This window comes from Balaenoptera ricei, chromosome 10, assembly GCF_028023285.1.
Source record: "Balaenoptera ricei isolate mBalRic1 chromosome 10, mBalRic1.hap2, whole genome shotgun sequence".
NCBI lineage: Eukaryota > Metazoa > Chordata > Mammalia > Artiodactyla > Balaenopteridae > Balaenoptera > Balaenoptera ricei.
Window position 1 is genome coordinate 99,615,679 of NC_082648.1, and position 14,703 is coordinate 99,630,381.

At 50.8% G+C, this 14,703-nt stretch overlaps 1 protein-coding gene across 1 annotated transcript in view; it reads left to right on the forward strand.

Annotated features, from left to right (window-relative positions):
* SREBF2 (sterol regulatory element binding transcription factor 2) overlaps window positions 1-14,703 on the forward strand; it is a 59,975-nt gene that overhangs the window by 33,299 nt on the left and 11,973 nt on the right. Inside the window, exons 8-12 of the mRNA XM_059937088.1 lie at window positions 1,726-1,918; window positions 2,525-2,706; window positions 4,898-5,174; window positions 7,759-7,928; window positions 13,772-13,940. Of these exons, the coding sequence (XP_059793071.1) occupies window positions 1,726-1,918; window positions 2,525-2,706; window positions 4,898-5,174; window positions 7,759-7,928; window positions 13,772-13,940 (991 nt within the window). The remainder of the gene's footprint in view (window positions 1-1,725; window positions 1,919-2,524; window positions 2,707-4,897; window positions 5,175-7,758; window positions 7,929-13,771; window positions 13,941-14,703) is intronic.

Consider the following 14,703-nt stretch of genomic DNA (forward strand, 5'->3'; position numbering starts at 1 on the left):
TGTTGGTGAGGATGTGGAGAAAAGGGGACCCTCATGCACTATTGGTGGAAATGAAAATTGATGCAGCCACTATGGAAAACAGTAGGGAGGTTCCTCAAAAAATTTGAAATAGAACTACCATCCAATCCAGCAGTTCCACTTCTGGGTATTTTTCTGAAGAAAACAAAAACACTAATTCAAAAAGTAATGTTCACCCTTATGTTTATTGCAGCATTATTTGCAATAGCCCAAGATATGGAAGCAACCTAAGTGCCCACGGATAGATGAGTAGATAAAGAAGATGTGGTATAGATATACAGTGTAATGTTACTCAGCTGTAAAAAAGAATGAGATCTTGTCACACCATGTATGATCCTAGAGGGTATTATGCTAAGTGAAATGAGTCAGACAAAGACAAATACATAGGATTTCTCTTATATATGGAATCTAAAAAACAAAACAAATGGACGAACACAACAAAATGAAACAGACTGGTAGATACAGAGAACAAATGGGTGATTGCCAGAGGGGAGGGAGTTGGGAGGGTGAGTGAAATAGGTGAGGGGAGGTTAAGAGATACTACAAACTAAAAAAAAAATTTTTTAAAAAAGATACTACAAACCTCCAGTTACAAAATAAATGTCACAGGGGTGAAATATACAACATGGGGAATATAGTCAGTAATATCGTAGTGCTTTTGTATGGTGACAGATGGTAACTAGACTTATCATGGAGCTGATGTAATGTATGAAAATATCGAGTCACTCTGTTGTGTACCTGGAACCAACATAGTGTTGTAGGTCAATTATACTTCAATTAAAAAATAACAATAGGGAATTCCCTGGAGGTCCAGTGGTCGGAACTCCGCTCTTTCACTGCTGAGGGCCTGGGTTCGATCCCTGGTCAGGGAACTAAGATCTTATCAGCTGCGTGGTACAGCCAAAAACAAAACAAAAAACAATAAATGGGGCTTCCCTGGTGGCACAGTGGTTAAGAGTCCACCTGCCAGTGCAGTGGACACAGGTTCAAGCCCTGGTCCGGGATGATCCCACATGCCACGGAGCAACTAAGCCCGTGCATCACAACTACTGAGCCTGTGCTCTAGAGCCCGAGAACCACAGCCACTGAGCCCACGTGCCGCAACTACTGAAGCTTGCGTGCCTAGAGCCCATGCTCTGCAACAAGAGAAGCCACCGCAATGAGAAGCCCGTGCACTGCAACAAAGAGTAGCCACTGCTCGCCACAACTAGGGAAAGCCCGCGCACAGCAACAAAGACCCAAGGCAGCCAAAAATAAATAAAATAAAAATAAATAAATTTATAAAAAAACAAAACGATAAATGAATAAATCTCTTCTAGTTTAAAACAAAATGATATAGAACATTTTTATCTCCCATGAACTTACACCTTTGCAGGAAGTGCACACATGCCTCTCCAGCCTCAGACAACTTCTGATCTGCCTTCTGTCGCTTTAGATTAGCTTGCCTGTTGTGGAATTACACAGAAACAGAATCCTGCAGAGTGTTCTCGTTTGTGATGGAGCTCTGTTGTAAAAGCAGAGCTCATGTCCGTCTGGTCTTTAGAACATGTTCTTCTCCCAGGTGGCAAGAGGGCAAGTGCTTTCTTCCCATCTGACTTAATGGCCTTGAATTTAAATCTCACAATCTGATTCCGATATATATAAAAGTAAAATGCTATAAAAACCCACGCAGTATTCGTTCTAATCTTGCGGCCCCCTGTTTTGAAGGTCAAAGATGAGCCAGACTCTCCTCCTGTAGCCCTTGGCATGGTGGACCGCTCGCGAATCCTGCTGTGTGTCCTCACCTTCCTGTGCCTCTCCTTTAACCCCCTGACCGCCCTGCTGCAATGGGGAGGGGCCCACGACTCGGACCAGCATCCACACTCAGGCTCTGGCCGCAGCATGCTGTCACTCGAGTCAGGTAGGTGGAAGACCCCTCGTGCCACCCGGGCCTGGGTGGGCTGCTGTGGCAGCAGAAGGCCCTGCATGCAGCCACTCGGCTTGTCCGCCAGGTCCCGAAGGGCTTTCTTAGGGGACCCCCACCTGCTTGCTTCTGATAGGGACAGGCATAAGTCGCATTTCGGAAGTAACAGGCAAACCCAAGTTCAGTCAGAAAAAGCAAAACAAATCAGGACCCTGCGCTGCCGTAACTGGGGGTTTGAGGGTGTGGCTGTTTGAAGGAGGATGTGGTCTTCTTACTGCCTGAGTCATTAAACCAGTGGCCTAACCCTGCCTCGGCTAACAAAGATTTTTGAGGCATCCTGCCCCATAGTGACAAGGGCTACAGGTTTCCTAGTTAGGCTGTAGAATTGTCCCAGGTTTGCTACAGTGTGGATTAAGGTGCATGTATTATTCCTCCCCTCTGCACTTCGACATGGTTACTAAATGAAGCAATCGCATTTGTTCCGAAAATGAGGTAGGAGGCTCTTTCCTGTCACAGTGAGGGGTCAGTCAGGTGCCCTGCAGTGTCCCAGGGCTGCTTCGGGAGGCGCTTCCCCACGGGCTCAGCTGCGCCGCTCCTCCTTAGGCTCTGTGGGCTGGCTGGGCTGGATGATGCCGACGCTGCTCCTGTGGCTGGTGAACGGTGTGATTGTCCTGAGTGTCTTCGTGAAGCTGCTGGTCCATGGGGAGCCAGTGGTCCGGCCGCATTCGCGCTCCTCGGTCACCTTCTGGAGGCACCGGAAGCAGGCAGACCTGGACCTGGCCCGGGTGAGTCCTGCCACCTGCCTTTCCCCTTCCTCCCCCAGGCTCGGCCCATAACTCGGCAACTTATTCCAGCACCCCAGCATATAAAAATACCCCGGGGGCAAGAGGAGGAGGGGACCCTACCCCCAACAGTTCCAGGGCAGCGGAGGAGAGGGCACCTAGGCAGAAGTGATTCCACGGACAAGAGCTGATCTCTAGTCTGTAATATGACGGGAGAGTAAAGTGCTCTGGGAGCCTGGGGTGTGAGCAGAGCAGTCAAGACCAGGAAGGCCCTTCCAAGGGGAGAGGACGGCAGGAATAGGTGGGCTTCTGGGGGACTGGCAAGTAGATGGTATGTCTGGAGTGTAGGATATGTCGGGGGAGACGTGGGCTATGGCTGGTAGTATAGCTAGGGCCCAAGTTGGAGACGTATTTGACTAGTGACTGATTTGAGGTTTTTGTCCCAGTTCTCTGGAGAACCAGGAAGGTTTTTGAGCAGGAAAATTCGCTGGAAGTCCTCTTTTGAAATCAATAAAGGAGTTTATGGGAAGGATTCTGGGGCAAACTCACGGCATGGAAGGAAGAGTTAAACACCCGTGTCTCGGGAGGAACAAGGACCAGGACAGGCCTCGGCAGCAGGTAGCCGTGGGCCTGCTCTCCCCGCCTGCAAGCTGCAGAGCCCACAAGAGAGGATTTGGCCAGCCAGTCCGTCAGTGGAGCTGTCAGCCATGTCCAGGGCTGCGGCTACTGGAACGTAGGTGTGGTTGTTGGCGCTACCCCTAACGCAGGATGACACGCACCCCTCGATGTTGATCCTGGAGGCGGGTCCAGGGCTGTGTTTTACGAACGTCATTCTGGAGGCAGTATGAAGGGTGGGTTGGAGGAGGGAGACACAAGATGCATGGAAGCAAGTGAGGGTGCTCTTAGAAGAGGCTGGGTGAGAGGTGACAAGGACCTGGAAACCGAAAGGAAAGTCATGAATTCAAGAAATACTTGAGATGTGTAATGGAAGGAAAGTGGCAGTGACAGTGACTCAGAGATGGGGGAGGCTGGAAGCTCTGGTGGGCTCTGTCTAACCGTGTTGCTTGGAAGTGCTGTGAGAGGGCCCTGAGGGTGAGAAGCTTCCAGACCAGGAGGCATGCCGTGGGGGCCAAGATGGGTCGGGACCAGGGTGTGTTGGAAGCTGTGCGTCTGCCAGGGGAGGGCGCTCAAGGGCGAGTTGCATTGGTGAGTTGGAAGAGACAAGAGCCAAAGCCCGAGCCTTGGAAACAGCCAACCTTCCTGGGAAAGATGGGGAAGAGGAGCCAGGAGACACAGAGAAAGGCCCACCTCCTTTGGAATCTGTAAACACAGGTGCTTCTCCTGGCTGGAAGGATGGCAGCACCACCTCAGAGATTGTCATCCTCAGAGCATTGGCATCCACTTTCCCCTTGTAAGGATCCTCTTTTCTGTAATGGTGCAGGAAGGAAAGTACAGGTATCATACCCACTGCATGATGGGAAGGGAGAAGAGCGTTTACTCCAGTTTCTCAAGACTGTGTCACCTCCAGTCATGAGAAAAAGGCCTTCAATATAGGGCAGGAGACTCCCCGCTAGACCCTCTCAGGTTGGCAGAGAGTTGTTCAGATCCTTGGTTAGAGTAGTTCAGCTGTGTATTTGCCTAAAACTGTGGTTCTCAAGCGTCAGACATTAGGATCACCCGGAGGCCCCAACCCCAGAGGCTCTGATTCAGTAGGTCGGGGGGAGGGTTAGAGTGAGGCACCAAGAATTCACATTTCCCACAAGATTCCCAGAAACCAGTAGCATCTAACAAGATACTGTTGGTCTCTGGGAACCACACTTTGAGAACCTAAAAGCCTAAAAGATCACATCGTTCATCATCTAAATCCATGTCATCACCTTATGTATGAAAGCTACGGTGGGAAATTCTGAATAGTATTTGCTTGAAGATATAACACGATACCATCCCAATTTAGTAAAACGGCTGGGAGGAAATATATCAAAATGTCAGCAGTCATTCTTTCTGGGGGATAAGATTACAGGTGATTTCTTTTTACTTTTTTTGTAGCTTTCTAAATTTTCCCAGATTTTCTTCAGTGAGCATGTATTACTCTGATAATCTGGAGGGGTGAAGAGAAAGTAAGAGTTTTTGTTAAAGCAAAACAAAAAGGCCACATCAAGGCCAGCGAACATTACACCTTCTTGCTTCTTGCTAGGGGGATTTTGCAGCTGCCGCTGCCAACCTGCAAACCTGCCTGTCGGTGTTGGGCCGGGCACTGCCCACCTCCCGCCTGGACCTGGCCTGCAGCCTCTCCTGGAACGTGATCCGCTACAGCCTGCAGAAGCTGCGCCTGGTGCGCTGGCTGCTCAAGAAGGTCTTCCAGCACCGGCGGGCCACCCTGGCCACCGCCGCAGGCTTCGAGGAGGAAGCTAAGACCAGCGCCCGGGATGCAGCCCTGGCCTATCACAGGCTGCACCAGCTGCACATCACAGGTGAGGGCTGCCACCACGGCCCGTCTTGCCTCGAAGTGCCCCCATGCCATTGCTCCACCCTGGCGCAGTTTGCCAGTTTTCTGCCCCAGCTGAATGACGTCCCCTTCACACTACCCATTTAGGATGGTTAGACAAACAGCCACGGCGGTAAAGATTGCAGTTCATCAATTTAAGACACACATTTTTCACATTAACATCTCTACACTTGGCTTTGTCCTCTACACAATGAGTGTCATGGTTGAGTTGGCAGTGTTTTTTCCTTGGTGGTACTTAACAGTGAAACTTAAAATTGATGGCATCTTAGTTTCAGTGAAATATGATCATTTATTTCATTCAAGGCACTCCTGCTCTAATAGAGAAGCAGACAGGTCAGCAAATGAATTACAGTTCTGTGTGGTAGAGGTAGCAGAAGAATTGGATTTCAGTTCAGAGGAAGGGGTACTTGTTGGGGAGGGTTTCAGGAAAGGCTTTCTGGAAAGTCTCGGCTTTGCATGAAAGGATGCGTGGAGTTCACCAGCTCTGCAGAAGGGGAGGTGCCTTCCAGGCAGAGGGATGCACGTTCCCAAGGAGGAACCCCACGTGGGTGGCTCTGGAGGAGAACATTTCAGTGGTCCCCAAGGTGGCTGTGCAAGGGGAGAGGGATGGGAGCCAGCGCAGTGGAGGAAATGACGTCATCAGGTCTGTGCTTCTGAGGTCGAGAAGATTCGCTCTGAAGAGAGGATTGACGCTGCCTTCAGGAAGGACCAGTGGAAGTTAATGCAGGTGCCAAGAGGACAAGACAGAGAGAAAGGAGAAAGTGGGGCTGACAGGCCTTGGGGACTCATTGGACGGGAAGGGTAAGGAAAGGAGCTGGCTGAGACGATTCCCTGGTTCCTTGCTTGAGAGTTTGGGTGAACGCTGTTGCCACCAGCAAAGGTGAGGAAAACAAGAGGAAAAGCAGTTTTCTAGGGAGGAGGTGAGAAGTTCCGCTCGGGACACTTGCCTGTGAGACACCGAGGGGAAATGATGCAGTGGTGGGGGCCACGCTGCATCTGTAGCCCAAGGAAAGGAGCTGGGTCTTTGGCCTGCAGGTGAGAATGAAAACCATGGGCGCTGATGAGAGGGCTTGTGGTGAAGGGGGGCCCCTTGAGGGCATGTGGAAGGAGACCCGCACGGAAGGGGCAGGCCCGGGACAAGGAGTCGGGCGGAGGCTGCCTGAGAGGTGGTCAGGCAGGAGAGGCCAAGATGCTTGGTGTAGGGGTAGCAAAGTCAGAGGGTTCAAGAAGGGAAGTTGCTGCTGGGCCACCGATAAGATGAGGGCAGAGAGCAGCAGTGGGATGTGGTAACAGGAAGGCAATAGAAGGCCCTGGTGGCTGAGGGAGCTTCAGCCCAGGCCCCAGGGGGAACGGAGGTGAGACACTGGGGCCAGCTGTGGGGTGTGAACACCTGGGGCCTTCGTAGAGTTCTAGCAGAGAGCCATTTGCAGACCTACCCTGCTTCTCTGTCCCATCAGTGTGCCTGGGCCCGGGGGGAAGGAACCAGCTCCATCCCAGGTCTCTGATCTGGAGGCTGCATCTGTTCAGGAGAATTCCAGCTGGGATGGTTCACATCACTCATTCTGCCCACATTCACTGAGCACTCTGTGGGCCTGGCCCTGCGCAAGGCACCAAGAGGACAGAGGAGACTAAGAGGTGACATGGTCCCCACACTGCCCTCCGCCTTCCTTCCCTGCAAAGGAGAAAGCCCAGTCAGTGGTGCCTCCCGGGGGAGACCAACACCTAACGCCTGTGCAGAATGAAGTCTGGGGGCTGATAAAAGACCAGAGAGGCTGGGTGGGGTCGGGAGGCCTGGCTGGGCCACCCCTGAGGCTCAGCACAGCGAGGCGCCTGCTTGCCTCGGGCACCTCCCTGCGCTGTGGTGAGGGCCGAAGCAGGCGGCAGCGTGAAAGCCTCAGAGCCTCGACGGGCCCCAGGGCCTGAGCAAGGGCACTCTGGTCCCTGAGTTCAGGGCCACCGTAGACAAGCTGTACAGCCCTCACGGGAGGGTTAGTAAGCCTCTCCTGGCCTTCCACCTCCGCCCCATGATGTGTCCGCTGTCACGGCTCAGTTGTGTGTCACGTCCCCCCCTCAGAAGGGTGTGCGCTTATATACTGTGGGGTCTTGTTGAATGAAAATAAATTCACATCAGTTTGTTCTTGGGTTTTTGTCTTTAATTTTTATAACCTTTCTCGCAACATTTGGAGACACAGGATTGTGTTAGCAGGACGTGGCCATGCTGTTGACGCCGTTTTGGAAAGCATTGCAGTTCGCGCCTCTGAGTCCCGTTCACCGGCCTGCAGTCAACAGCCACTCCCGTGACACAGGGCTGGGGCCGTGGGCCAGGCCCGTGACCTGTGTTTTCTCTTGTCCCCAGCAACCTGTGAGGCAGAAAGGAGCACACCGCTACTAAGTCACAGAGCCTGGCACCCCATCCAGGACTGTCTGATCACCAAGCTCACAGACTTCTCCTCTGGTTCTGCTGTTGCTGCGATTGTGCTTGAGAAAGCAGGAAAAAGCTTGGGTTGAGGGAATCTGTCAACAATCGTTGTCCGTTTCTGCCGCCATAGGCAAGCTTCCTGTGGGATCCGCCTGTTCAGATGTACACATGGCTTTGTGCGCTGTGAACCTGGCTGAATGTGCAGAGGAGAAAATCCCCCCGAGCACGCTGGTTGAGATCCATCTCACGGCCGCCATGGGGCTCAAGACCCGGTGTGGAGGCAAGCTGGGCTTCCTGGCGGTGAGTGTCCTTCAGTTCCCTCTGTGGACCTTCGCTGAGTGCCCTTCCCAGCCAGGAGCCAAGATGTGAACATAGGTGTGGGCCCCCACCCTTGGGGGCCGACCACTTAAGAGGGGTAGACATTCATTCAGTGGGTCATTCCACAAATACTTAGGGCAGTGAACACAACAGATGAAATTCTTCCCTTACAAGCATAACAAGGCATTTTAGTGCCCTGAGGTGAGAAGATTGATTCAGTGATAAGAGCGACCTGTATTCAGGGGTTAATATATGACTCTTCTGCTTGGAATCTTCTGGTTGTGTCTCCTGGTTCTTTTACTCACTCAGAAGTATTCTATTTGGTACCTTGTGTTGATCACGGCACTGTGGGTCCAGAAGTGGAAAACAATGTATGTCTTGTGAGGAGCTCAGGTCAGATTCTGGGTGGGAACTGGGGTTTCAGGCGCCTCCAGTGAGCCTGACACAGGGCCAGCCTCGGGAATTCACAACTGGGTAATTCACAGTCCTTGTTACCAGCTAGTTCCCAGCCTCTGCTGACCTCAGGCTTCCTCTTACTGCAGCAGACATAGGCACATTTCATTCAATGTCTACTTTGGGTAGGCTGACCAACACATCAGCTGTGTTCAGAAAAGAATGATCACATCCCCCCCATCCGTTTCCATATCTCATTAATAGCGCTCATGAGCTGAGAATGAGCAGGAACGTTCCCTGTGGTGACACTGATACATTTCTTGAAGTGTGTCACCGTAATCTGGGTGACGAAGGGCATGGGAGAGCCCAGTGTACTTTCTGTGTCTCAGCCCTGTTTCCAAGACCCAAATAAGACGTTCATTCAGCAAACGTGACTGAGTCCCTGCTCTAGGCCAGGCACGTCCCAGGGAGGACGTGCAGTGGCCAGCAGGACATTCGCCCTGCCTGGGGGAGCACATAGTCTGTCAGGGAAACCAGACCAGGACCAGGCCTTCGGGGCAGTAGAGGAGTGTGAGGGCGGGGCTAACCTGGCTGCCCAGAGAGCACACTGGGCTCCCGACCTCATCTTAGAGGAAGTCAAGGTGGGCGTTCTGGGCAAAGTGAATCTAGGCTGGGCGCAGTCCTAGTGCTCTGGGCCAGTGTCGTTACATTTGTAACTTCTCTGCCTCCCTGAAGTATTTTGAAGGCATTAATTTTATGGAAATACAACATACATACAGAAAAATGTGCACATTTTAACTTAACAGCTATTTTCACGAAGTGAACTTACGCACGTAAACAACCACCCAGATCAAGAAGTGGTACGTTCCCATCACCCCCAAAAGCCTCCTGCAGGCCTTAAATCACGCTGCCCCCCGCAGAGGTGACCATCATTCTGATTTCTGTCACCGTAATTTAACCCACCTGTTGTTTGTTGTTCCTGTAAATCTTTTATTGAAGTACAATATACATGTAGAAAAGTACGCAAATTATAAATACACAGGTCAGGGACTTCCCTGGTGGTCCAGTGGCTAGGACTCTGTGCTCCCAATGCAGGGGGCCCAGGTTTGATTCCTGGTCAGGGAACTAGATCCCACATGCCGCAACTAAAAAGGATCCGACATGCTGCAACTAAAGATCCCGCATGCCGCAACTAAAGATCCCGTGTGCCGCAATGAAGATCCCGTGTGCCGCAACTAAGTACTTATTTGGCACAGCCAAATAACTAATAAATAAGAAAATATTTTAAAATAATATTAATAAATAAGTAAATAAATAAATACACAGGTCAGTGACTTCACAAAATGAACACACTCTTATAACCAGCAGACAGATCAAGAAACAGAACACGACCAAGATCCCGGAAGCCTACCTTGGGCCCCTTGCAGTCAGCAAACTGCCCCTCCCCCCAAGCCCTCCAGCCAAGTGACCACTATCCCCATGAAAGGAGAGTCACACATATGTCCTGTATATGTCTGGCTGTCTTGGCTCAGCGTCATGTGTAAGGTTCATTTATGCTGCGTGTACTTACGGATTGCCCATTCTCATTACGTTACAGTAGTCCATTGTATGACTAGACGCTTATAAGTGGACTTCTGGGTTGTTTCCTGTTTTTGGTTATTGTGAATAGTGCTGCTGTGAACATCCCTGTTCATCTTTCAGTGAACATGTGGCTGCGTTTCTGGGATGGCACTGCTAGGTCAGAGGTTATGCATATGTTCAGCTTCAGTAGACACTGCCTGACAGTTTTCCAAAGTGGATGTACCAATTTTCACCTCACCAACAGTGGAAAGAGTTCCAGTTCTGCACCCTCACCAACCACATGACAGTGTTGTTTTTTTAGCCCTGCTGGTGGTATCTCATAGTTTTCATTTGTAATTCCCAGGTGATGAAAGATGTTGAGCACCTTTTCATTGGCCATTTGGATAGTTTGATGGCCATTTGGATAGTCTCTTTTGTGAAAACCCTGTTCAAGTCTTTTACCTGTTTTTTATTTGTGACGTCTTTTGTTTTTGTTGGTTTGAGGAGTTCTTTATTCTGGCTACAATCCTTTGTTGGGTATGTGCTTTGCATATATCGTTTCCCTCTGTGACTTGCCTGTTCTCTCTCTCAGTGGTGTTGATTGATGAGCACAAGTTCTTTTTTTTTTTATTTTGGCTGTGTTGGGTCTTTGTTGCTGTGCGCGGACTTTCTCTAGTTGCGGCGAGCAGGGGCTGCTCTCTTCGTTGCGGTGAGCAGGCTTCTCATTGCGGTGGCTTCTCGTTGCGGAGCATGGGCTCTAGGTGTGTGGGCTTCAGTAGTTGTGGCATGAGGGCTCAGTAGCTGTGGCTCGCGGGCTCTAGCGCTCAGGCTTAGTAGTTGTGGCGCACAGGCTTAGTTGCTCCGCGGCACGTGGGATCTTCCCAGACCAGGGCTCGAACGCCTGTCCCCTGCATTGGCAGGCAGATTCTTAACCACTGCACCACCAGGTAAGTCCGAGCACAAGTTCTTAATGTTCATGAAATCCAGATTATTCGTCTTTTCCTTAGCAATTAGACATTTTATGTCCTGTTTAATATATCTTTATCCTACCCCAGTGTCATGAAGATGCTCTCCTATGGTATCTGCTAGTCACTTTATTTTCAAATGTTCACACATAGGTCTATAATCCACTTGGAACTGATTTTTGTATGAGTTGGAGGTAGGGTTGCAAGATCGACTTTTTTTTCATATGTATTATCTCCCAACCCCAGAATCTGTTGTTAAAATGACTGCCCTTTCCACACTGCACCAAGTGGCACCTTTTGCGTAAATTAAATGTCCACGTGTGATGAGTCTCCTTCTGGACGCTCTAGTCAGTTCCATTGCACCAACACCGCACACCCCTAATGGCCAAGCCCTCGAATACGTCTTGATATCTGGAAGTGTCAGTCCTCCGGCTCTAGTGACTAGTGTTTGCTCTTTACCTTGCCATATAAATTTTAGGATCATCCCATCATCCCAGAAATCCCACTGGGGTTTTGATTGTCTTTGTTGCTAAGACGCAGCTGTTCTTTAATGGGCTACTCAGCCCATTTGAGGAAGGCATGTGTGTAACAGCTGAGGATCAGGAAAATGGTTCCCTAATAAGTGTCCCCCCACCCCAAAAATATTGGGTATGCCTAACAATCAGTGAGCAGTTTAATGTGCATGTGCTCAGTTTTCTTCCTGCACGTCAGAACATATATGCATTATAATTTATTTAATGTGATCATACCAGAAACCCTGTTTTGCCACTTGCTTTTTTCAACCAGATTATAAGTCTTGGGCCTCTTTCTTTGTTGCCTCCTATTCCACAGAGGTACTTGCCGCTCCAGCATGTGTAAATACCGTCCTTGATGGAGCCAGTGTGCCGCTGCGAGATGTTTGGGTTTCCAGCATTTGCAGTTAGAAACAGTGCTGCAGGGAGTACCCTCACCCGCTTGTACAAATACCTCTTCAGGTTAAGTCTAGAGGTAGTGATGCTGGGTCAAAGAGTATCAATATTTGGAAAATCAGTGGTATTGCCAAGTGTGCATTTTCATTAAGGTGGGAAAAGGAGAGGAACCAGTCTCTAGGAAAGTAGCTGCCCCTCTCATCTGTTTGCTTCTCTTGGAAGGGGAATGAGAGACCCAGATAGTACTTTCTTAAATAGGAAGAAGCTTTGAATTTGGTGGAATGTATTTAGCCAGCAAATGAGTCAGGCATTGGGGGTCACGCAGAGGGCTGGCCTCCGTGAAAATGGTGTAGACCAGAGGTTGCCAAGCTTTCTTGGTTCGCGGCACCCTTTGTACCTCAGTAATTTTTTCATGGTTTCCTTGGGCTAAAGGAAATACCTAACAGTTCTGTTTGTTAATTAGGTGCAAACATCTTAATAGATATATTTGTCTTAACAACTTAGTGGCCACTTGGAAAAATAATACACAAAACTGAAGGAAGAAATAATGTTTGATTTCTATTCTTAATAACCATAGCTACTTACTAATGGGATGTGTGTGCCTGCTGCATGTGCCTTCTCAGACTTTGAAATCAGGCTGGACGCCACCACCTTCACTTCCTGTCCCATACCAGCTTTCACGCCGCACTTGCTTTTTGTTACAACAGCCTCCAAAAACTCAGCTTCCCAAAGATGACACCACCCAGAGGACGGTCACGCAGTCTCACATTGAGACCAAACTGCCTCCATCTAGCAGTTTACATGGTGTCTGATTCATGTTGAGCATTGCTGTGTTCCCCCCGAAAGTGTGAAATATCCAGCGGCACCCCTGTGAGTTTGCTGAGTTGCTTTGGGGTGCCTTGGCACACAGTTTGAGAACCACCGAGTCGGACTGGAGTGGGAGGACGTAACCTGGAGTTGGAACTGGCCCAGGGGTACAGGGTGGCCCTCAGGATCCAAACAGTTCTGAGTCTCCTGCCACAGCCGCTCAATTCAGCAATTAGCAGATGAGTTATGGTGGTGGGTTTGCTCCTCAGCCCCAGCTTGAGTGAATTCTAGTGGTATCGAGTGGTTTTTATGGGTTGGAAAACATGGGTTTTAGAATAAAGATATCCTTACTCAAAAAATGACACAATTTCTGAAAACATGGATAGACAACATTGTCCCTACAATTCTTATTCCTGGGGCCCTGGAGTGATGTTACCCTGTGGGCAGAAGAGGGGCCTGGGAAAGTGGGGCACTGGCTCTTTGAATTGTCCAGCAAAGAGGCTTTCAGGTCTTTTCTTCACTAGACCAGTGTTCACGTCAAGGGCTCATCCGGGGATGGCAGGGGGTTCTCTTTAGGGGGCTGGACGAGCCTCCGGGCTGCCCTTTCACTCCAGTGCTTTCTAGAGTGACGGTGATGGTAAGTAACAGTCACTGACCGCTTGCCGGGTGCCTCTTCTAAACTCTTCACACTCAGGGGTAAAAGAGATGAAAATTAGTCAAAGCAGAATACAGTTTTGCCTAAAAATACTCTGAAAGATATGTAATTAAAATGACAGATGAGAAAAAGTCCCAGGATCCAGGGGGCCACCTGGCTAGGGTGCAGCGCCATTGATGGCGCTGAGGGCTGAAGTGCCGCGAGGGGCCTGGGAGAGCCCTCCTCAGCTCTGCAGTTGAATGCCAGCACAGCCCAGAACAAGATTCGAGGCGGGTTAGGCAGACCCAGCAGGACAGGGTGCAGCCGGGCCCCCGTGGGTGCCTTGAGGCCCCACCCCCATCCAGCTGGGGCTTGTACGCGGTCATCAAGCCCGGCAGGCTCCACCGGGGCCATGGCCCTGGTTTCAGTGAGGGCATTTCCTTCCAGGTATGTGAGTGTCCCAGCCCTCCTGCCTCCCTTCCCCAGCCTGCCTCCACCATGGTGGCGCAGCCAGCGTTCTGCCACCCTGCCGTCACCATGGTCCTTGTCCTTCCACAGAGCTACTTCCTCAGTCGCGCCCAGAGCCTGTGTGGCCCCGAGCGCAGCGCTGTTCCCGACTCGCTGCGCTGGCTCTGCCACCCGCTGGGCCAGAAGTTTTTCATGGAGCGGAGCTGGTCCGTGAAGTCGGCTGCCAAGGAGAGTCTGTACTGCGCCCAGAGGAACCCAGGTGAGAGCACCTGTGCAGCTATGAGAGCCACCGGTACCGCAGGGTGGCTACACTCCAGACACGTGGGGACACAGGATGCCTCAGCCGTGTTTCCCTTAAACTCAGGGAGGTCATGAGCCTGGTCAGCAGCTAAGCTGAGTTTGCAGCTCGCCTCTCTCTGACATGCAGAGCCTGTGGTCCTGACATCAGTCACACCGCCACACGTTACTAATGGTGATTGAGCACCAGCTGGAATCTTGCCCTTGTTCTGGGCGCTTTGGAGACTCAGAGGATGTGTGGAGTTGCTGTTTGCTGGCCCCAATCTCCCGCTCCCCCTGGAAAGCAGACAGACATAGACGGAGCAGTTAGGGAACAACAGGCGACAGACGGTCATCAAATGCTCAGAGTGGTGGCAGGGACAGGGCTCCAGGCGTTGGGAGGAGATGCTGGCTTGCTGTCCCCAGTGTTTGACAGTGATTGGAGTTGACTCGCCTGGCCTCGGAGCAGGAGAGGCTGATCGGGTTGGCTCAGACTTGAGCAGCCGTGGCTTTCTGCTTTCTGCGCTTTTCCTCTCTCTGAACTGGGAGTCTGGGGCGAGTCAGACATGTCCTGCAGGTACAGGGGTGTGTGTCAAACATTTTGTGGGGGAGGGAGGTTCCACCGTCATTTCTTTTTAATAACTTTATCGCTCAAAGGAAGAGTGATGTGCAACACCAGAAAGTAATGATGAAAGCAAAAGCCATCGTAAATCTCAGCTGCGTCGCCAGGCTGCTTTGTCTGCGCC